We start from the raw sequence: 15,177 nt of genomic DNA, 5'->3' as shown, positions 1-15,177 counted from the left end.
TCCCTCTTCTTAGAATCTCCCCTTCCCCACTCCCTACAGGTGTTCCTCTGTCCCCCTACCCCAGGTTCCCTACTCACTCAGGGCTCCCTCCCTATTTGTGCTCTCTCCCCTTCTCCCAACCCTTTAAGGGTCCTGCCCCTCCCCTTCTCTTTGGGATTTCCCCCTTCTTTTGCTCACTCGATTCCCCGCCTCCTACGGGGCTCGCCCAGCCCCATGACTCCTGGGGGGGGGCCACCGGGGCTTTTCCTCTCTGCCCACGTGGGCTCTGTGGAAAGGTCGTGGCCTGCGGTTGGATTCTCCCCCTCCATACCCACAGTTCCCAGGCCAGGCCTCCTGACAGAGGGGGGGCAAGGTTGCCCCAGGCGTGAGCCCACCCCTCATCCTGCGGCCACTCCCAGCTCCCAGCCCAGGGCAGGGGTGTGGGGGGGTAGTGGGGTGGAAATCACTGCACTCAGTTTAGGGAGAACAAAGAGGTGGCCACCCCTACAGTTTCGGTTTAGAGGCAAAATGCAGCAACATGCCAAGCCCAGCTGGACCAGGAACAAAACTTCCTGGAGTATTTTTCTGCCTGTTGATTTTAGTTTGGGAGAAAAGTGTGTTTTTTTTCTTTAGTGCAGTGAAGAGGCCTATCCTGGCAGGGAGAAGGCCCAGGTAGGGGGCGCACCCTGGGGGATCACCAGAGGAACTCTTCCTGCAAGGTCCCAGCCTGCCCAGAGGCATCTCTGAGGCAGCCTTGTTGTGTGGTCAAAGGTACCTTCTTGACCCCTCTGGACCTAGGGCTTCGGCAGTGGCTGGGCAGGCAGGGACTACAGGCCCTCCCCATTGCATCTGTATGTGCCCAGGGCTTGGGGTTGGCTCCAGCACAGCCTGTAACAGCAGTGGCAGGGCGGCCAGGTTTCGTAATAAACCGGTCTTTTAATTGCTACAGGGCAGGAGGAGGGAGAATAAAAAAAAAAAAAAGAGGCAAAGATTTGTTGGACTTGGGTGGCGCCGGCTGCAGAGAGAAGAGGCACTGTTTTTGCGAAGGAGCCTGGAGCTGCTAACAGGGACTTAAGTAACATTTCCTGGTGAGCCTGCAGGAGGGGGCTGGGGGCAGGGTTGCTGCAGTGTGAGGGGGGCGGGGGTCCTGGTCCCTTTCGGAGGCAGCACATACACAAGAACCCAGAAGCTTTAGAAATTTATTACAAGGCCATCATCGTAGAAGTAAAATAGATGTATCTGTAAGCTTCCGGTCTCTCTCAGTGGTTCAAGTCACAGTGCAAGTAACAAAATAGATTATCTATTTAGTTTGCAAACTGGGAGTTCATGGGTACAGAGCAACATCAGCCCCAGTTCCCAAGTCCCAAAGTTTAGTCCTGGCGAGGGTTGCAGACCCTCGTCAACCAAGGCCCGTCGCAGATGTCAGCTCCAGCCTCTAGAAAGGTGGGGGATGCCATCAGCCTCACCCCACCCCTGAAATGTGGAGTCCATGCCCTCCCCCACTGCAGCTTCTGCTCTGTCAGAAGGCCTGAGCTCCAGGGTCCCCTCTTCTGCTGGCCTGAGTCCCCATCTTCTCCTCTCACGGTGGCCGCCACTGGCGCTGTTTCAGGCTCTCGGCCCCGGGGGTGGCTGCGCACTCCCCTCTCCTTGTCTCCAGTCTCCAATGATTCTGCCCCCGATGGTCTCACAGGTTAGTTCGTTTTGGGGGGTTGTTCTGGGGGGAGGGGGTCAAATATTTATTTTGTATTTTTGGCAGCAACTCGACAGGTTCTGATGCTGGGAGGGGTCTCAGCGCTCCTGGAGGGAAATGTAGGGAACCCACTGGTTGTTCCCCCGGCTTTCTTCACAGTAACTGGCTACCTCCACCAGGCCATGGCTCTTCCAAGCATCTGTGTGAGGGTTCTGTGGAAGGGGAAAAAGATGGGGTTCAGTGGGAGCCCCGGGAGTGTGCAGGGAGCCTCCCTCTCCCAGAGCCCCTGTGGGGAAAACAGGCCAGCTCAAAATAGCTTGCTGGGTGACAAGGCCCGGATGGAGCTGCCCACGGGACATGCCAATCGTGGCTGAGCACTGAGCTGGTGCAAGACCAGCCAGCTCAACTTTGTTGACAAACACGGGCCCAGGTACTGGGGTGGGGCAGACCCAGGATGCCCAGCTCACCGTGACTAGGAGGCAGTGCAGGTCTCGGGCCTCGGTGGTGCCCTGTGTCTCAACTGGCTCACCCAGCAGCTGTGCCAGACGTTGCATGCCAGACACCCGGACAATGTTGATGTCGTTGTCACAGCAAAAGGACTGAATGAGCGTGAAGTGGATCTGTAGGGCAATGTCATCCTCCTCTTCCTCATCAATGGCCAACAGACACAGGACCACGCTGTCAGGGTCCCTGAGGGGGCCAGAGGAAGGGGACAGGTCAGCTGGGAGCCTGGGGAGGGGCGACCATGCAAGGGGTAGTTTGCAAAAACGAAGAGAAACCGCAGGTCTGCAGGAACAGCCTGTGCATGCAGCTGGGGGGGGGGGGGGGGAGATGCACTGTTCAAAGTATTGGGGAAGGTAAGGTAGGAATATAATGGGGGGAGCTTGCAAATGGTGCAGCGTGAGAATACTTCAGCTCCCCCCCCTACAAGAAAGCAGAGAGATTCTTCACCCACAGTGGGGACACTTGGGGAAGTCCCAGCCCCGTGCAGGAGAGGTGTGCAGCAGAAAGCGTGCAGAGCGGAGGGGGGTCCCCACCCGCAGCCAGCTGGGGAACGGAATCTGACTCACACATTCATCAGCTTGGCGGACTCGTACACCCCCACGGTGAGGCGGTCCTGGCGCTGCGCGGCCACCAGCAGCTCCTCCACTGCGGCGCTCACCGTCTGCATCCTGGGGCGGAGGAGAGGGGGGTCAGCGCCCGGCCGGTCACCCGGCGCTCGGGTCCCCCCCTCCCCCGGCACGGCCAACTTCAGGTTACTTACTTCTGCGCCGCGTTGTCACACGCCACCAGCTCTTCCAGAGTCATGTTGCAGTTATAATCCACAGTGGAAAACAGCCCACGACAGTCCCAAGGGAGAAAATGCAAACTCCGAGGCCAGAGAGCCCAACACCTTCCTACGGAGCCCGAGCGTTTGCAAGGCAACGAAATCCTCCCCCGAAAAGGCGAAAAAAACTCTGCGAAGTCCTCAGCAGGAATAATCCAGGATCCCTCGGACAAAGTGCTCGGGTCCCCGGCGTCAGCGATCTGATCCTGCCGCCGCCCGTGGCGCCTTTTAGAGGCTTGAGCAAACGGGGGCGTGGCCTCGGCTGCCATCCGCCCCACCCACTGGGGAACCCACAAAGGCGATTGGTTGTCGGCGGGGAAGGGGCGGGGCGCTACGCGGGGGCGCCCCACGTGGGGGCGAAAGCCAGGAGGAGGGCGCCCGGGGAGAGTGAGTGCCAGAAAAGAAAAAAAGCAGAAGTTTTTCTCCAGATTTCCCGGCAGCCGCGCCGCGTTTCGGGGCGCGCGCGGGATTTCCAGCGCGCGAGGCGGCCCAGACTGTCGGGGGGGCCTGGAATCCCCTCCCAGTCACCGGAGAGTCCCCGGCCAGAGCCTTTTCCAGGTTGTGCTGGGGGCTTGTAAAGGGAGGGGACCCGGCTTGCAGCCCGAGCCCTCCCAGGTGGTGGGTTTCCCCAGTCTGTGAGACCCTTAGACACTGGGTGACTTAATTTCTCTGGCCCTCTGTGTCCCTACCTGCCTAATCGCAGGCAACGCCGGCCTCCTTGGGTTGGAGGGAGCGTTTAAAAAGGGGGTACACAATAGGTGTTTAATAAACTGTGGTGGTCGCTGGAGGCAGCCTCGCAGTCCCAGATGTTGGGGGCTGCGAAAATCGGCCTGTTTCCACACCTGTCCTATGAGCATGCACACTGGCCTCATCCGGTTGCAGGAAGCATTACATAAAATAAGGGGTACGCAATAAGCCCCGAATAAATGTCACTTGGTGGTCGCGGGAGGCCACTGCCTGGTCCCCAGAAGCAGGGGCTGCAATGTCCGAGGTGCTCTAGGGACGAGCCCAAGCACCCCCTTCCCACCCACGGAGATTGTCAGGGTGGGGCGCTCGTGGGAGGTGCAGGTGGCCAGGCCTCAGTGCCCTGCGCGCCCCCTGCCGGCGTCTTGCGTTCCATCTTTTGACCGCACCTGGACAAATCAAGGTCGGAGAGAAAGCCGGGGGGGAAATGGTCCAAGCTTGCGCCGCAGGCTGTCACCTAGGGTCCCCTTGCAATGATGGTCGCCACTTTTATTTCCTCCGTGGGTGGATGGTAATATGTATTTAGTGCGCAATGTACCAGGCTCTTGTATCATAGTTCATTTAATCTTCAAGGGACCAGGAAGAAGGGCCACACTTATCTGCAGGATGCAAAAGGGGAAACTGAGGGTTGGTGAGGCCACCACTCCCACAAGCCACCGGCTACCTGTTCTTGGAGCCACACGTGTACGCCAGGAACGGCCGCACGCAGAGACTGCCGCCAGTCTCCCAGTCTCTCGGGAAAGGCAGTTCACGAGCCAGGCGGGCAGGCCTGCGGGGGACTGTCTCCCACGGCCGAGCGGGGGCTCCCGGGTGACTCACAACTGTGTCCCCTCCCCCGCCAACCTGGGGTCTGGCCTCCGCCCCATCGCTCAATTCCCCAGGCTCCCCCGTCCGCGACCGGGTTGACGCATCGCGCCACCTCCGCGCCGCCCACCGTGGAGGCGCGAAAGGTCCCGGGCCTTGAGAGGCATGGATGCGCCACCTGGTGGCCGATTTGGGTATCTGCTCCAGCAGCGACAGAAGGGACTAGCTGGGGCGGTGGCGGGGTGAAGAGGGCTGGGACTTGGGTGACATTAAAATATTTTACATGTGCAACATGTATTTAATAATACCCAGATGCAATATACTTTAAAATCAGCATTTATGCAAAAAAGCCACCCATGATGAATAAAATATGTACACAGGACTAGGGCCAGAACTTAGGGTAAGGACAGGGAGATGAGCTGTGCAGGTGTGTAAGGTCAGATCCTGTTTATATGCAATTTTGATTTTTTTGTTCATCATGGATTTTTTCCATTGCTTTTTTTTAAAAAAAATTATCTTTATTGATTTTAGAAAGAGGAATGGAGAGGGAGAGAGAGAGATAGAAGCATCAATGATGAGGGAGTCATCATTGATTGGCTGCCTCCTGCACGGCCAGGACCAGTGATCAAGCCCTCAACTAGGCACATGCCCGAACTGCCATCTCCTGGATCCTAGGTCAATGCTCAATCACTGAGCCACACCCAGCCAGGCGCCATTGCTTTTCAGAGAGAGTGGAAGGGTGAGAGAGAAACATCGGTGTGAGAGAGACACATGGATTGGTTGCCTTCTGCACATACCCAGACCAGGCCAGGGATTGAGCCTGCAACCAACATAGTGCCCTTGATTGGAACTGAACCCCAGGCCTTTCAGTCCTAGGGCTGACGTTTTAACCACTGAGCCAAACCAGCTAGGGTGTTGATTCTGATTTTTTTAACCTATTGCATGAAAATATTTACATTGATTATTGAGTCTTTTGGTGTCATCTTAAATTTTGTTCCTGAGGCCAGCACCTCATTCACCTTACCCTAGGCCCAGCCCTGAGGATGTCCCTGTCCAAGCAGAGGTGACACAGCTATGGGGTGGAGGTGACCCACAACCTCCTCATTGGAGAATGTGTGAGGGAGGGAACTCCTCAACCGGAAAAAAAAAGCAAACATATCCATACTCTCTTTGCAAATGAGAATCAATAAGTGTAATTCCTCTTTTTTATTAATGTTGCACTGCATTGAAGATACTGAGAACAAACACTTATTGAGTGTTTACTACACGCTAAGCATTTTGTTAACAGTTTTTATTTCAATGCCCAATCACACTGGTGTGATTTTCCAGGTTTGCCAAGAAAGAAGCAGAGACTCAGGAAGACAGTGTTGTTGGTTAAAGGGCGCAGAGCTGAACTGTAGGCAGTCCAAGATGGGGGGGGGGTTTAGGAGGGGATGTTTGGAGTCTAGAGGGAGATGTCTGGGGGGCTGGTCAGGGAAGTCAGACTGCAGGGAGACAAAGCAAAATGAACCCTGAAGGATGAGTATTTGTTTTCCTGGCGGAGGGGCCCAGACAAAGGCTTGGCCTCTGGGGAAAGACTGTTGTGGCTGATGCAAAGGAAGGACCTGAACACATATTCTTTGAGGCCTGCTTTGCCCTCCTTAGCTGAAGAGAGCATTCAAATTTAGGGTGCAAAATTTAAGGGGGCCCAAAACAACTCAGTTTCAAGATAACCTTTTTTCCCATTGTTTAAAATTAAGAGATAATTTACATACTATAGAATTCATCCTTTTAGAGTGTCCAGTTCAGTGGGGTTTTTGTATAGTCAGAAGTTTATGCAGCTGTCACCACTACTCCAGAATGAGATATATTCAATGTGATAACTTAAATCAAAACCAATGTCTCACATGGCCGACGTGGCTCAGTGGTTGAGCATCAACCTAGGATTCAGGAGATCTCGGTTCGATTCCGGGGCAGGGCACATGCCCGGGCTGCGGGCTCCATTCCCCGTGTGGGCGTGCAGGAGGCAGCCCATCAATGACTCTCTCTCATCACTGATGTTTCTCTCTCTCTCTCCCTCTCCTTTCCTCTCTCTGAAATCAATAAAAATGTATATTAAAAAAAAAAAAAAAAAAAGGATGTCATAACATCCATGATGAACAGAATGTTAAAATTTTAAAATATTAAGCCCTGGTCAGCAGGGGGAGAGAAAAAACCAACACCCTGGTCCGTGTAGCTCAGTTGGCTGGGCATCATCTCACGCACTGAAAGCTTGCTGGTCTGATTACCCATCAGGAAATGGGCCCAGGTTGCAGGATTGGTCCCTGGTAAGAGGCATGCAGGAGGCAGCTGATTGATGTTTTTCTCTCTCTCCCTCTCCTCCTCCATTCCTCTCTCTCTAAAAATCAATAAAAAATCTTAAATAAAAACACATTAAAATCCAAGATGGATCAGTAGCAGTGCCACACCAAGCCAGACCGGAGCCAGGCCAAAAAAAAAAAAAATCAGTATAACTGATTCTGTCTCAATTTAAAATTTTGAGAATGTCTCCAGCATGCAAATTTTCTTTTGCATGTGTTTTTTTCAGTTGCACTAAAAATATGATTTAAAAAAATTATGACTGAGTTTTTGCCTCACACGAGTACCTGCCCTCCTTCTTGGTACCATTTTAAAACCCTAGCCCCCAAAAAGCAAACTTGAGGGGTGTTCCCAATGGACAGAGGGGAAACCAAGTCTCCAGGGAGTTGTGGAGTTGATCTGCCTAGCATTGGGTTCCTTCCCAGAATGGTGGCTGGACTGTGAGAGGATTATGGGTCAGGGCTGGGGAGGGACATTTGAAAGAGCTGAGTGCAGAGCTAAGGCCCCTTTCATTGTAGGAGGTGTAATGGACGTAATGTTTGTGTCCTCTCCAAACTCATATACTGAAGCCCTAACTCCCAGAGGGATATTAGGAGGTGAGGCATCTGGGAGGTGATTAGGGTTAGATGAGGTCGTGAGGGTGAGTGCCTGTGATGGGACTGGTGTCCTCAGAAGGAGAAGAAGAGAGATCAGTCTCTCTCCAGCATGTAAGAGCACAGCAAGAAGGCGCCCATCTACACCCAGGAAGTAACCCTCCTCAGGAACTGACCCTGCCGGCACCTTGATTGTAGACCTCTAGCCTCCAGAACTTTGGGAAATAAATGTCTGCTCTTTAAGCTGCCCAAGCTATGGCATTTTGTTATGGCGGCCTGAGCAGACTAAGATAGGAGGGGTATGAGGGGCTGGGGTAAGTAGAATGGGGGTCAGACAGAGCCCCCCCAAACAGCACATGGGAGAGATGGGGGTAACCGAGGATACTTCTGACTGCCTGGGTTTGCATTCTAACTTCCAGCTTCTCTCCTGACCAACAGTGTGAGCTTGGGCATGTCATTTCTCCACCCTCGCCTTCATGCCTCAGTTTCCCCCTCTGCAAATGGAAATCATAGCATCATCTAGGCTCTCTCTGAGTACAGCATGAATCCATTCTGGTCCATACTTAGAAGACACTGGCCCATGCATAGGAGCCACCCAGTAAATGGAAGCTGTTATCTAACTTTCAGACATTAATTGAAGGTCTACTGGGTAGTGGTTCAGCCCTGGGGGGGGTGCACAGCTACTTCAGGTGGGGTGGTTGGGTGGGCTTCTCTAAGGAGGTGACCTTTGAGCTGAGACTTGAGTGACGAGTGAAGTTGTGAAGGACACTGCTCCTGGCACCGTGCCAGCAAAGGCTCTGAGGTGTGACCGTACCTGGCACATGTGAGGAGCCCCCAGGAGGCCCGGGTGGCTGGAGCAGAGTAATTGAGGGGAGAGTGGGAACATGAGATCAGGAAGGTGGGCCTGGCAGCTGTGGGGATGGGCCTGGATTTGACTCTGGATTTGCCAGGAAGACATTAGAGTGTTTGAAGCAAGGGTGGCGCTGGCCTCTGACATTGTGGTTGTTTTGTGTATGTTTTTTTTTCCCGGAGATGAACAAGACGTGATTCCTGTCCCCAAGGAGAAGCTTCCCGGTGGAGGTGAGTCATTATCTGAACTTTGAGACGTTGGTAAGACAGGGTGGGCTGGCAGGAGGTGGACACGACTCACCAGGTGTGGGAGATGGCAGGAGCTTAGGTGAGGAGGCTGGAAGGCCAGGCCTGCTGGGGGCAGTGGGGGCTCCACTGTGAGGTCAAGCTCACCTGGTTCAAATCCCACGTCCACCACTCACAAGCTGTGTGTCCTTGAGTTGGTGACTTAACCTCTCTGAAACTCCTTTTCATGGGAAAACCATATTGAAAGGATGACCAAAAAAACATGACCTAGACTGGGCTTGGCACAGAGAAGGGTCTCTACACATCTTCCCTATTGTAGTTACCTTGAGCCACGCCCCTTCCTCCCTGGACACCCATGTCCCATGTCTCCTCTGCTGGCTCTCCCTGCAGTCCCCAGAGGTCCCTTCCAGAACTCATCTCACAATGTCCTTCCTCTGCTCACCCTCCAAAGACAAACACCACCAGCAACCCTTTCCTGTTGCACTTTGAATGTGTCAGACACAACCTACCTCCAGGCCTTTCCCCTGGACAATCTTCCCTGCCCTGAGTCATCCTGCCTCTGTCCCCCGTCTTGGTGGGGCTTCCCTGGGCCCCCTGCCATATGTTTCACACCCCCACCCGCACATTTCATACCCCCTTTTTACTTCTTAGCACTGAACACCATTAGCATGCTAGATATTTTACTTACTCGTCATAATTATTACCTGTGCTCTCACTGGAATGTCATCTCGAGCAGGGCAAAAGTTTGGATCTGTTTTGCTCAGCGTGATATTCCTGGTATATAGCAGGTGCTCAATAAATGTGTGCCGGTTGAATGACTGAATGAGCCCCCAACATCACTCTGAGGGGCTCCACATTATGCTAAAAGGTTACATTTAAAAAAAAAAAAAAAAAGGAAGAAGCTGATACAATATGTGTGCCAAAGATTGCATTTAACTAACGAGGGAGCCAGAAAGATGCCACCACCGGTTCAAAGAACTCAAAGAACCACACATTTCTAGGCAATCAGGATGTGAAAATGAATTTGTTTAGTAGGTGCAAATTAATATAGGACGAGCTGCGATCTATTTATTTATTTATTTTAGAGAGAGAGGAGGGAAGAGAGAGAGAGAGACATTGCTTTGTCGTCCCACTTACTGATGCATTCATTGGCCGATTCTCATATGCACCCTGACTGGGATCGAGCCTGAAACCTGGGCGTATCAGGACTGCCACTCCAACCAACTGAGCTACCTGGCCGGGGCCCGGTCCTCAATTTTCCGTCAGATAATTTCTGTTTCTCCAGATGCAAGGAGGCTAGCCACTTATATGGTGGGAGGGGACCGTTCCGGTAAGAGTGCCCTTACTTCAGACACCAGCTGCAAGCTCTAGGGTCTCCCAGGGCCACTCTCCCTTCAGACCAGCTGGAAGAAAATTCAAGGTGTCCCCACGAACCCCCTCAGGCTCAATAATTCACTAAAACAATTCAAAACTCAGGAAAGTGCTGAGTTTATGATCACAATGTCTGATTCTCGGGGTCGGGGCTCAACAAAGTCCCACATGCTGTGGGCGGTGTTGCTTAAAACAACAGGAATTTATTCTGTCCCGACTCTGCAGGGTGGTCTGAGATCAAGATGTTGGCAGGGCTGGTTCCCTCTAGAGGCTGAGGGAGAGTCTGTTCCAGGCCCCTCTGGTGGCTGCCAGCCATCCTTGGTGCCCTTGGCTTTGCAGATGCGTGGCTACAATCTCTGCCTCTGTCTCCACGGGGCCATCTCCCTGTGCATCTCTGTGTCTTCACATGAGGTTCTCCCCTCAATGTCCAAATCGCCCTCTTCTTACAAGATGACCTCATCTTAACCAATTATATCTGCAAAGACCCTGTTTCCATTTGCAGGGGACACATTCACTTCAACACAGACAGTGAAGATTTGGGGCTTCCAGGCTGGAGGGGCGCCGGACATGTAGATGGGTCAGCCCTCAAGAGCAAAGGGGGAATGGGGTGCAGGAGGGCCTGGGTGGGTCTAACCTTCACAGCTACCTTGTCCCCAATATTGAATCCATTGGCTTTGGTCCCAAAGCAGATCTACCCCTTTTTCCATCCTTTGACCAACCACGAGCAAGCATGCCCTTGACATTTGTGGGACACAGAGCAAGACCTCAAGAGGGCCATACACCCATGACTAAGGCTTCAAAAATTAAACATCAAATAAACTGCTGAACAGAATACATTTTGCTCTCCTTGGGGACAAATGCTCCAGTGGGTTAACAGTGGCTGTGCCGGGGCCACGATGAGATACCACTTCACACCCACTAGGACAGCTACACAGAAAGACAGGTACCAATAAGTGTCGGGGGGAAGTGGAGACACTGGAACCCCCGCGGCTGGCAGGAATGAGAAACAGTGTGGCCGCTGTGGAAAAGTTCGGGGGATCCTCCAGAGGGTGAACACAGAATTACCACCTGACCCTGCAATTCCCCTCCTATCTACCCAAGAGAATTGAAAAACCTACGTCCACGCAAAAACTTATTCGTGAATGTTAATGGTGGCAATATTTATCATTTCCAAAGAGTGGAAACAATCCAAATGTCCATCAGCTGATGATGGAGTGAGGCACTGAAGCTCGCTGCAATGTGCATGACCTTGAAAACGTGATGCTCAGCCCTAGCTGGTTTGGCTCAGTGGTTAGAGTGTCGGCCCGCAGACTGAAGGGTCTCAGGTTCGATTCCGGTCAAGGTTACATGCACATTGGTTGTAGGCTTGATCCCTGGCCTGGTTGGGGTGCGTGCGGGAGGCAACCAATCGATTTGTCTTTCTCACATCAATGTTTCTCTCTCTCTCTGAAAAGCAATGGGGAAAAGAAAAACCTCTGGTGAGGATTTTAAAAAAAAAGAAAGAAAACATGATGCTCAGCTCCGGCCAGTGTGGCTCAGTTGGCTGGAGCGTCGGCCAGTGCACTGAAGGGTCTCGGGTTCTACCCTCTGTTGGGGTGCATGTGGGAGGCAGCCATTGGATGTTTCGCTCTCACATCAGTGTTTCTCTCTCTCCCCCTTCCTTCCTCTCTCTCTAAAATCAATTTTTTAAAAATGTCCTCAGGTGAGGATTAAAAAAAAGAAAACATGAGGCTCAGTGAGAGAAGTCAGACACAAAAGACCATGCAGCGTGTGATTCCATTTATGTGAAGTGTCCGGAACAGGCAAATCCTCAGCCACAGGCAGTGGGCTTCTGGTTGCCTGGGGCTGGGGGAGGGGGCTGGGGAGTGACTGCAGATAAGGGTCTTCTTTAAGAGAGATGAAAATGGCCCTGGCTGGTGTGCTAAGTGGTTAGAGCATCCATCCATGGACTGAAGGGTCACAGGTTCGCTTCCAGGCAAGGGCTCATCCCCTGGCCGGAGTCAGGGTGAGTTATGTTTTTCTCTCTCCCCACTACCTCCCTCTCTTCCACTCTATCTAAAAAATCAATGGACAAAATGTCCTTGGGTGAGAATTAACACAAAAAATAAATAAAAATAAAAAAGTTATGAAAATGTCCTGAAACTTTATGAAAAGTTTGTTATGATGATTATCGCATAATTTTATGAATATGCTAAAAACCACTGAATTCTACTTTAAAATATATATATATATACATATATATATTATTGATTTTAGAGGGAGGGAGGGAGAGGGAGAGATAGAAACACCAATGATGAGAGAGAATCATCGATTGGCTGCCTCCTGCACGCCCCCTACTGGGTATCAAGCCCACAACCTGGGCATGTGCCTTGACAGGGAATCAAACTGTGACCTCGTGGTTCATGGGTTGACATTCAACCACTGAGCCACACCGGCCAGGCTCCTTTTACTCTTAAAAGTAGCAACCAGAAAATTTAAAGTAACATATGTGGCTCACTACTTTTTTTAAGGTATTCTTTTTTAAAAAAATTGAAATATACTTCACATAAAACATTGTGTAAGTTTAAGGTGGCTGATTTGATACATTGATATATTGCAACATGATTTCCACTTTACTGTTAGTTAACACCTCTATCAGGCCACCTAATTATTATTTCTTTTTTGCGGTGGGATATTCTATTTATATTAGGACCATGTGGTTCTACACAGAGGTCCAAGTGAGGTTATTTTTCTTTTTTGAAACATGAAGTATATCCAACACACAAAGAGCATCTATGACTTATACATCCAGATTATGGAGACATTCACAATCCCTGGGCTTACAAAATAGAACATGGCCACCACACTGAAGCCCCACTGTGTGTGTACCGATTGCCACATGCCACCTGCCCTCCCCTCTGGACAGAACCGCTATGCTGACTTCTGGGTTAATCATGCCCCCACTTTCCTTTCAATTATATCACATTTGGAGCACCCCTAAATAACAGCTAATTTAGCCATTTTGGGGTTTTTTAATAGATTTTTTGAGAGAGAATCGATTTCTTTTTCATTTATGCATTCATTGGTTGAGTCTTAAATACAGGGTGCCCTCCCAAAATGTATATGCACTTTGAATGATTAAAAAGTCAGTGTTTATTGCCCTCGCTGTTTTGCTCAGTGGTTAGAGCGTCAGCCGGAGGACTGAAGGGTCCTGGGTTCGATTCAGGCCAAGGGCATGTACCTCGGTTGCAGGCTCCATCCCTGGCCCCAGATAGTGCAGGAGGCAACCAATCGACATCAGTGTTTCTCCTTCGCTCTCTTTCACTCTCTCTGAAAAAGCAATGGAAAAAATATCCTCTGGTGACGATTAAAAAAAACATACAAAAAACCCCCAATGAAGTCAGTGTTTATTAACATACAGTTCATTTTCAAAATTTAAAAGAATCGCCTGGCCTGGCAGGCGTGGCTCAGCGGTTGAGCATCGACCTAGGATCCAGGAGATCACGGTTCCATTCCCTGGTCAGCGCACATGCCCAGTCCAGGGCGTGCAGGAGGCAGCCCATCAGTGACTCTCTCATCATTGATGTTTCAACTCTCCCTTTCCCTCTCCCTCTCTCTGAAATCAATGAAGATATATTAAAAAAATTTAAAAATAAAACTGCAGCCCTCCGCCGCCGGGCGTGGCTCAGCGGTTGTGCATGGGCCTGGGGTCCAGGACTTCTCTCCCGCCGCGGGCACCCCGACCCCCAGAGCAGTCAGCAGTCGGCCAGTAACCTTACAGCGCCCTGGGCTTAGAGGGTCCCAGGTTCGAATCCCGCCCCCGCCCCGCCTCTGCTGGGTCCCGGGACAGGTTCCTAAAAAAAAAAAAAAAAAAAAAAAATCCCTGTATGCCTCAGTTTCCCGTCCTGGAAATGGGCCCTAAGACCCCGCCGCGTGGACGGCCGCTCGGCCGGGGCCCCAGACCTCGGGTCCGCGGGGAGGGGTCAGAGGGTCACGGCCGCAGCCGTCGCCGCCCCGCCTTCTTAGCGCCAAAATTCGAAAATTGCCAACGCCTCCCAAACTGCGCACCCGGAGGGGGCCTGGGCCTCGCCCGCGGGAAGCGCGGGGCGTTCTGGGACTTGGAGTCCCGCTCCCGGGGGTCCCGCGGGGCCGGCGCTGAGCGACGCGGGCGGGGAGCAGGGCGCGGACTGCAGCTCGCGGAGGGGAAGGCAGGCCCAGGCCCGCCCGCGCTGCCGGGACGGGGCCCGCGAGTGCCGAGAGCGGCCGGCGCCGCGGGCCGCGGGGGGCCCTGCGGAGCCCTGAGCGGCGGGCGAGCGGGCGTCCGGTCCGCGCCGCGGCCCCGGGCGGTGGTCCGCTGGAGCTTTGATGGGGAGGGCTTTACAGCTGAGTCTGGGGAGCGGAGGGTAGGAAATGCCACCCCAAACCTCAATCATTCTCCCCTTGGCCCTGCCTCCTCCTGTAGTATCACCTTTTGATTTAAACCCGGTCATAAATATTTTCTATTTCTACCAGTAGGAGAAAAAACAACAGTGGGTCCACAGACACAAGATAACTTTTCGGAAGACAGCATTGTCACAGCCTAGCCAGGGACTCACCCTGCCTGTCTAGGGCCTGAGGCTGGGCCCTCTGCTTCAGGTGTTGGGACAGGTGAGTACTCTTCCCTGGGGTCCCTGAGGGAGGCTGAATCAAGGGCCCCAGGTGCATGGAGCAGGGGTTCTGGCAGAAGGAACACCTGGCAAGTTCCAGAGCAACAGAAAAGAAGTAGTTCTTAAGGGGGGGCAATTTGCTCCCCAGGTGACGTGGGCGATATCTGGAGTCATTTTTTATTTTTTTAAAAATATATCTTTATTGACTTCAGAGAGAGGAAGGGAGAGAGAGAGAGAGATGGAAACATCAATGATGAGAGAGTCGTTGATCGGCTGCCTCCTGCACGCCCCTGACTCGGGATGAGCCCGCAGCCTGGGCATGGGCCCTGACCGGGAATCAAACCGCTGTGTCCTGGGTCCTAGGTTGATGCTCAACCTCCGTGCCACGCGGGGCCAGGCTGGATTCATTTTGGGTTGTGCGGACTGGAGGCGGGGGTGGTGCTAGTGGCATCAGGTAGTGGTGTGGGGAGAGCAGAGAGGTTGCTGCACATCCTGAAAGGAACAGCGAGGCATGGGGCCCAAATGTCCACAGTGCCCAGACCCTACTTTATCAGTGCCTCTTCTGGACGTTTTGTGTAAGTGGAAGCACATAGTATGTGGCCTTTGTGTCCG

At 52.5% G+C, this 15,177-nt stretch overlaps 1 protein-coding gene across 1 annotated transcript; it reads right to left on the bottom strand.

Annotated features, from left to right (window-relative positions):
• Window positions 1-898: 898 nt before the first annotated feature.
• GADD45B (growth arrest and DNA damage inducible beta) lies at window positions 899-3,196 on the bottom strand. Its single transcript, XM_081135832.1, has 4 exons — window positions 2,934-3,196; window positions 2,740-2,841; window positions 2,137-2,359; window positions 899-1,881 (listed from the first exon to the last, which is right to left on the bottom strand). Exons 1-4 carry the CDS (start codon window positions 2,975-2,977, stop codon window positions 1,768-1,770), a joined length of 483 nt encoding a protein of 160 aa, XP_080991958.1. The 5' UTR covers window positions 2,978-3,196; the 3' UTR covers window positions 899-1,767.
• Window positions 3,197-15,177: the final 11,981 nt, after the last annotated feature.

The sequence above is a fragment of the Miniopterus schreibersii genome (genome assembly GCF_964146895.1).
Source record: "Miniopterus schreibersii genome assembly, chromosome: 4".
Lineage (NCBI taxonomy): Eukaryota > Metazoa > Chordata > Mammalia > Chiroptera > Miniopteridae > Miniopterus > Miniopterus schreibersii.
Note: the sequence above shows the minus strand (reverse complement) of the source record. Positions and strands in the feature narration are given on the sequence as shown.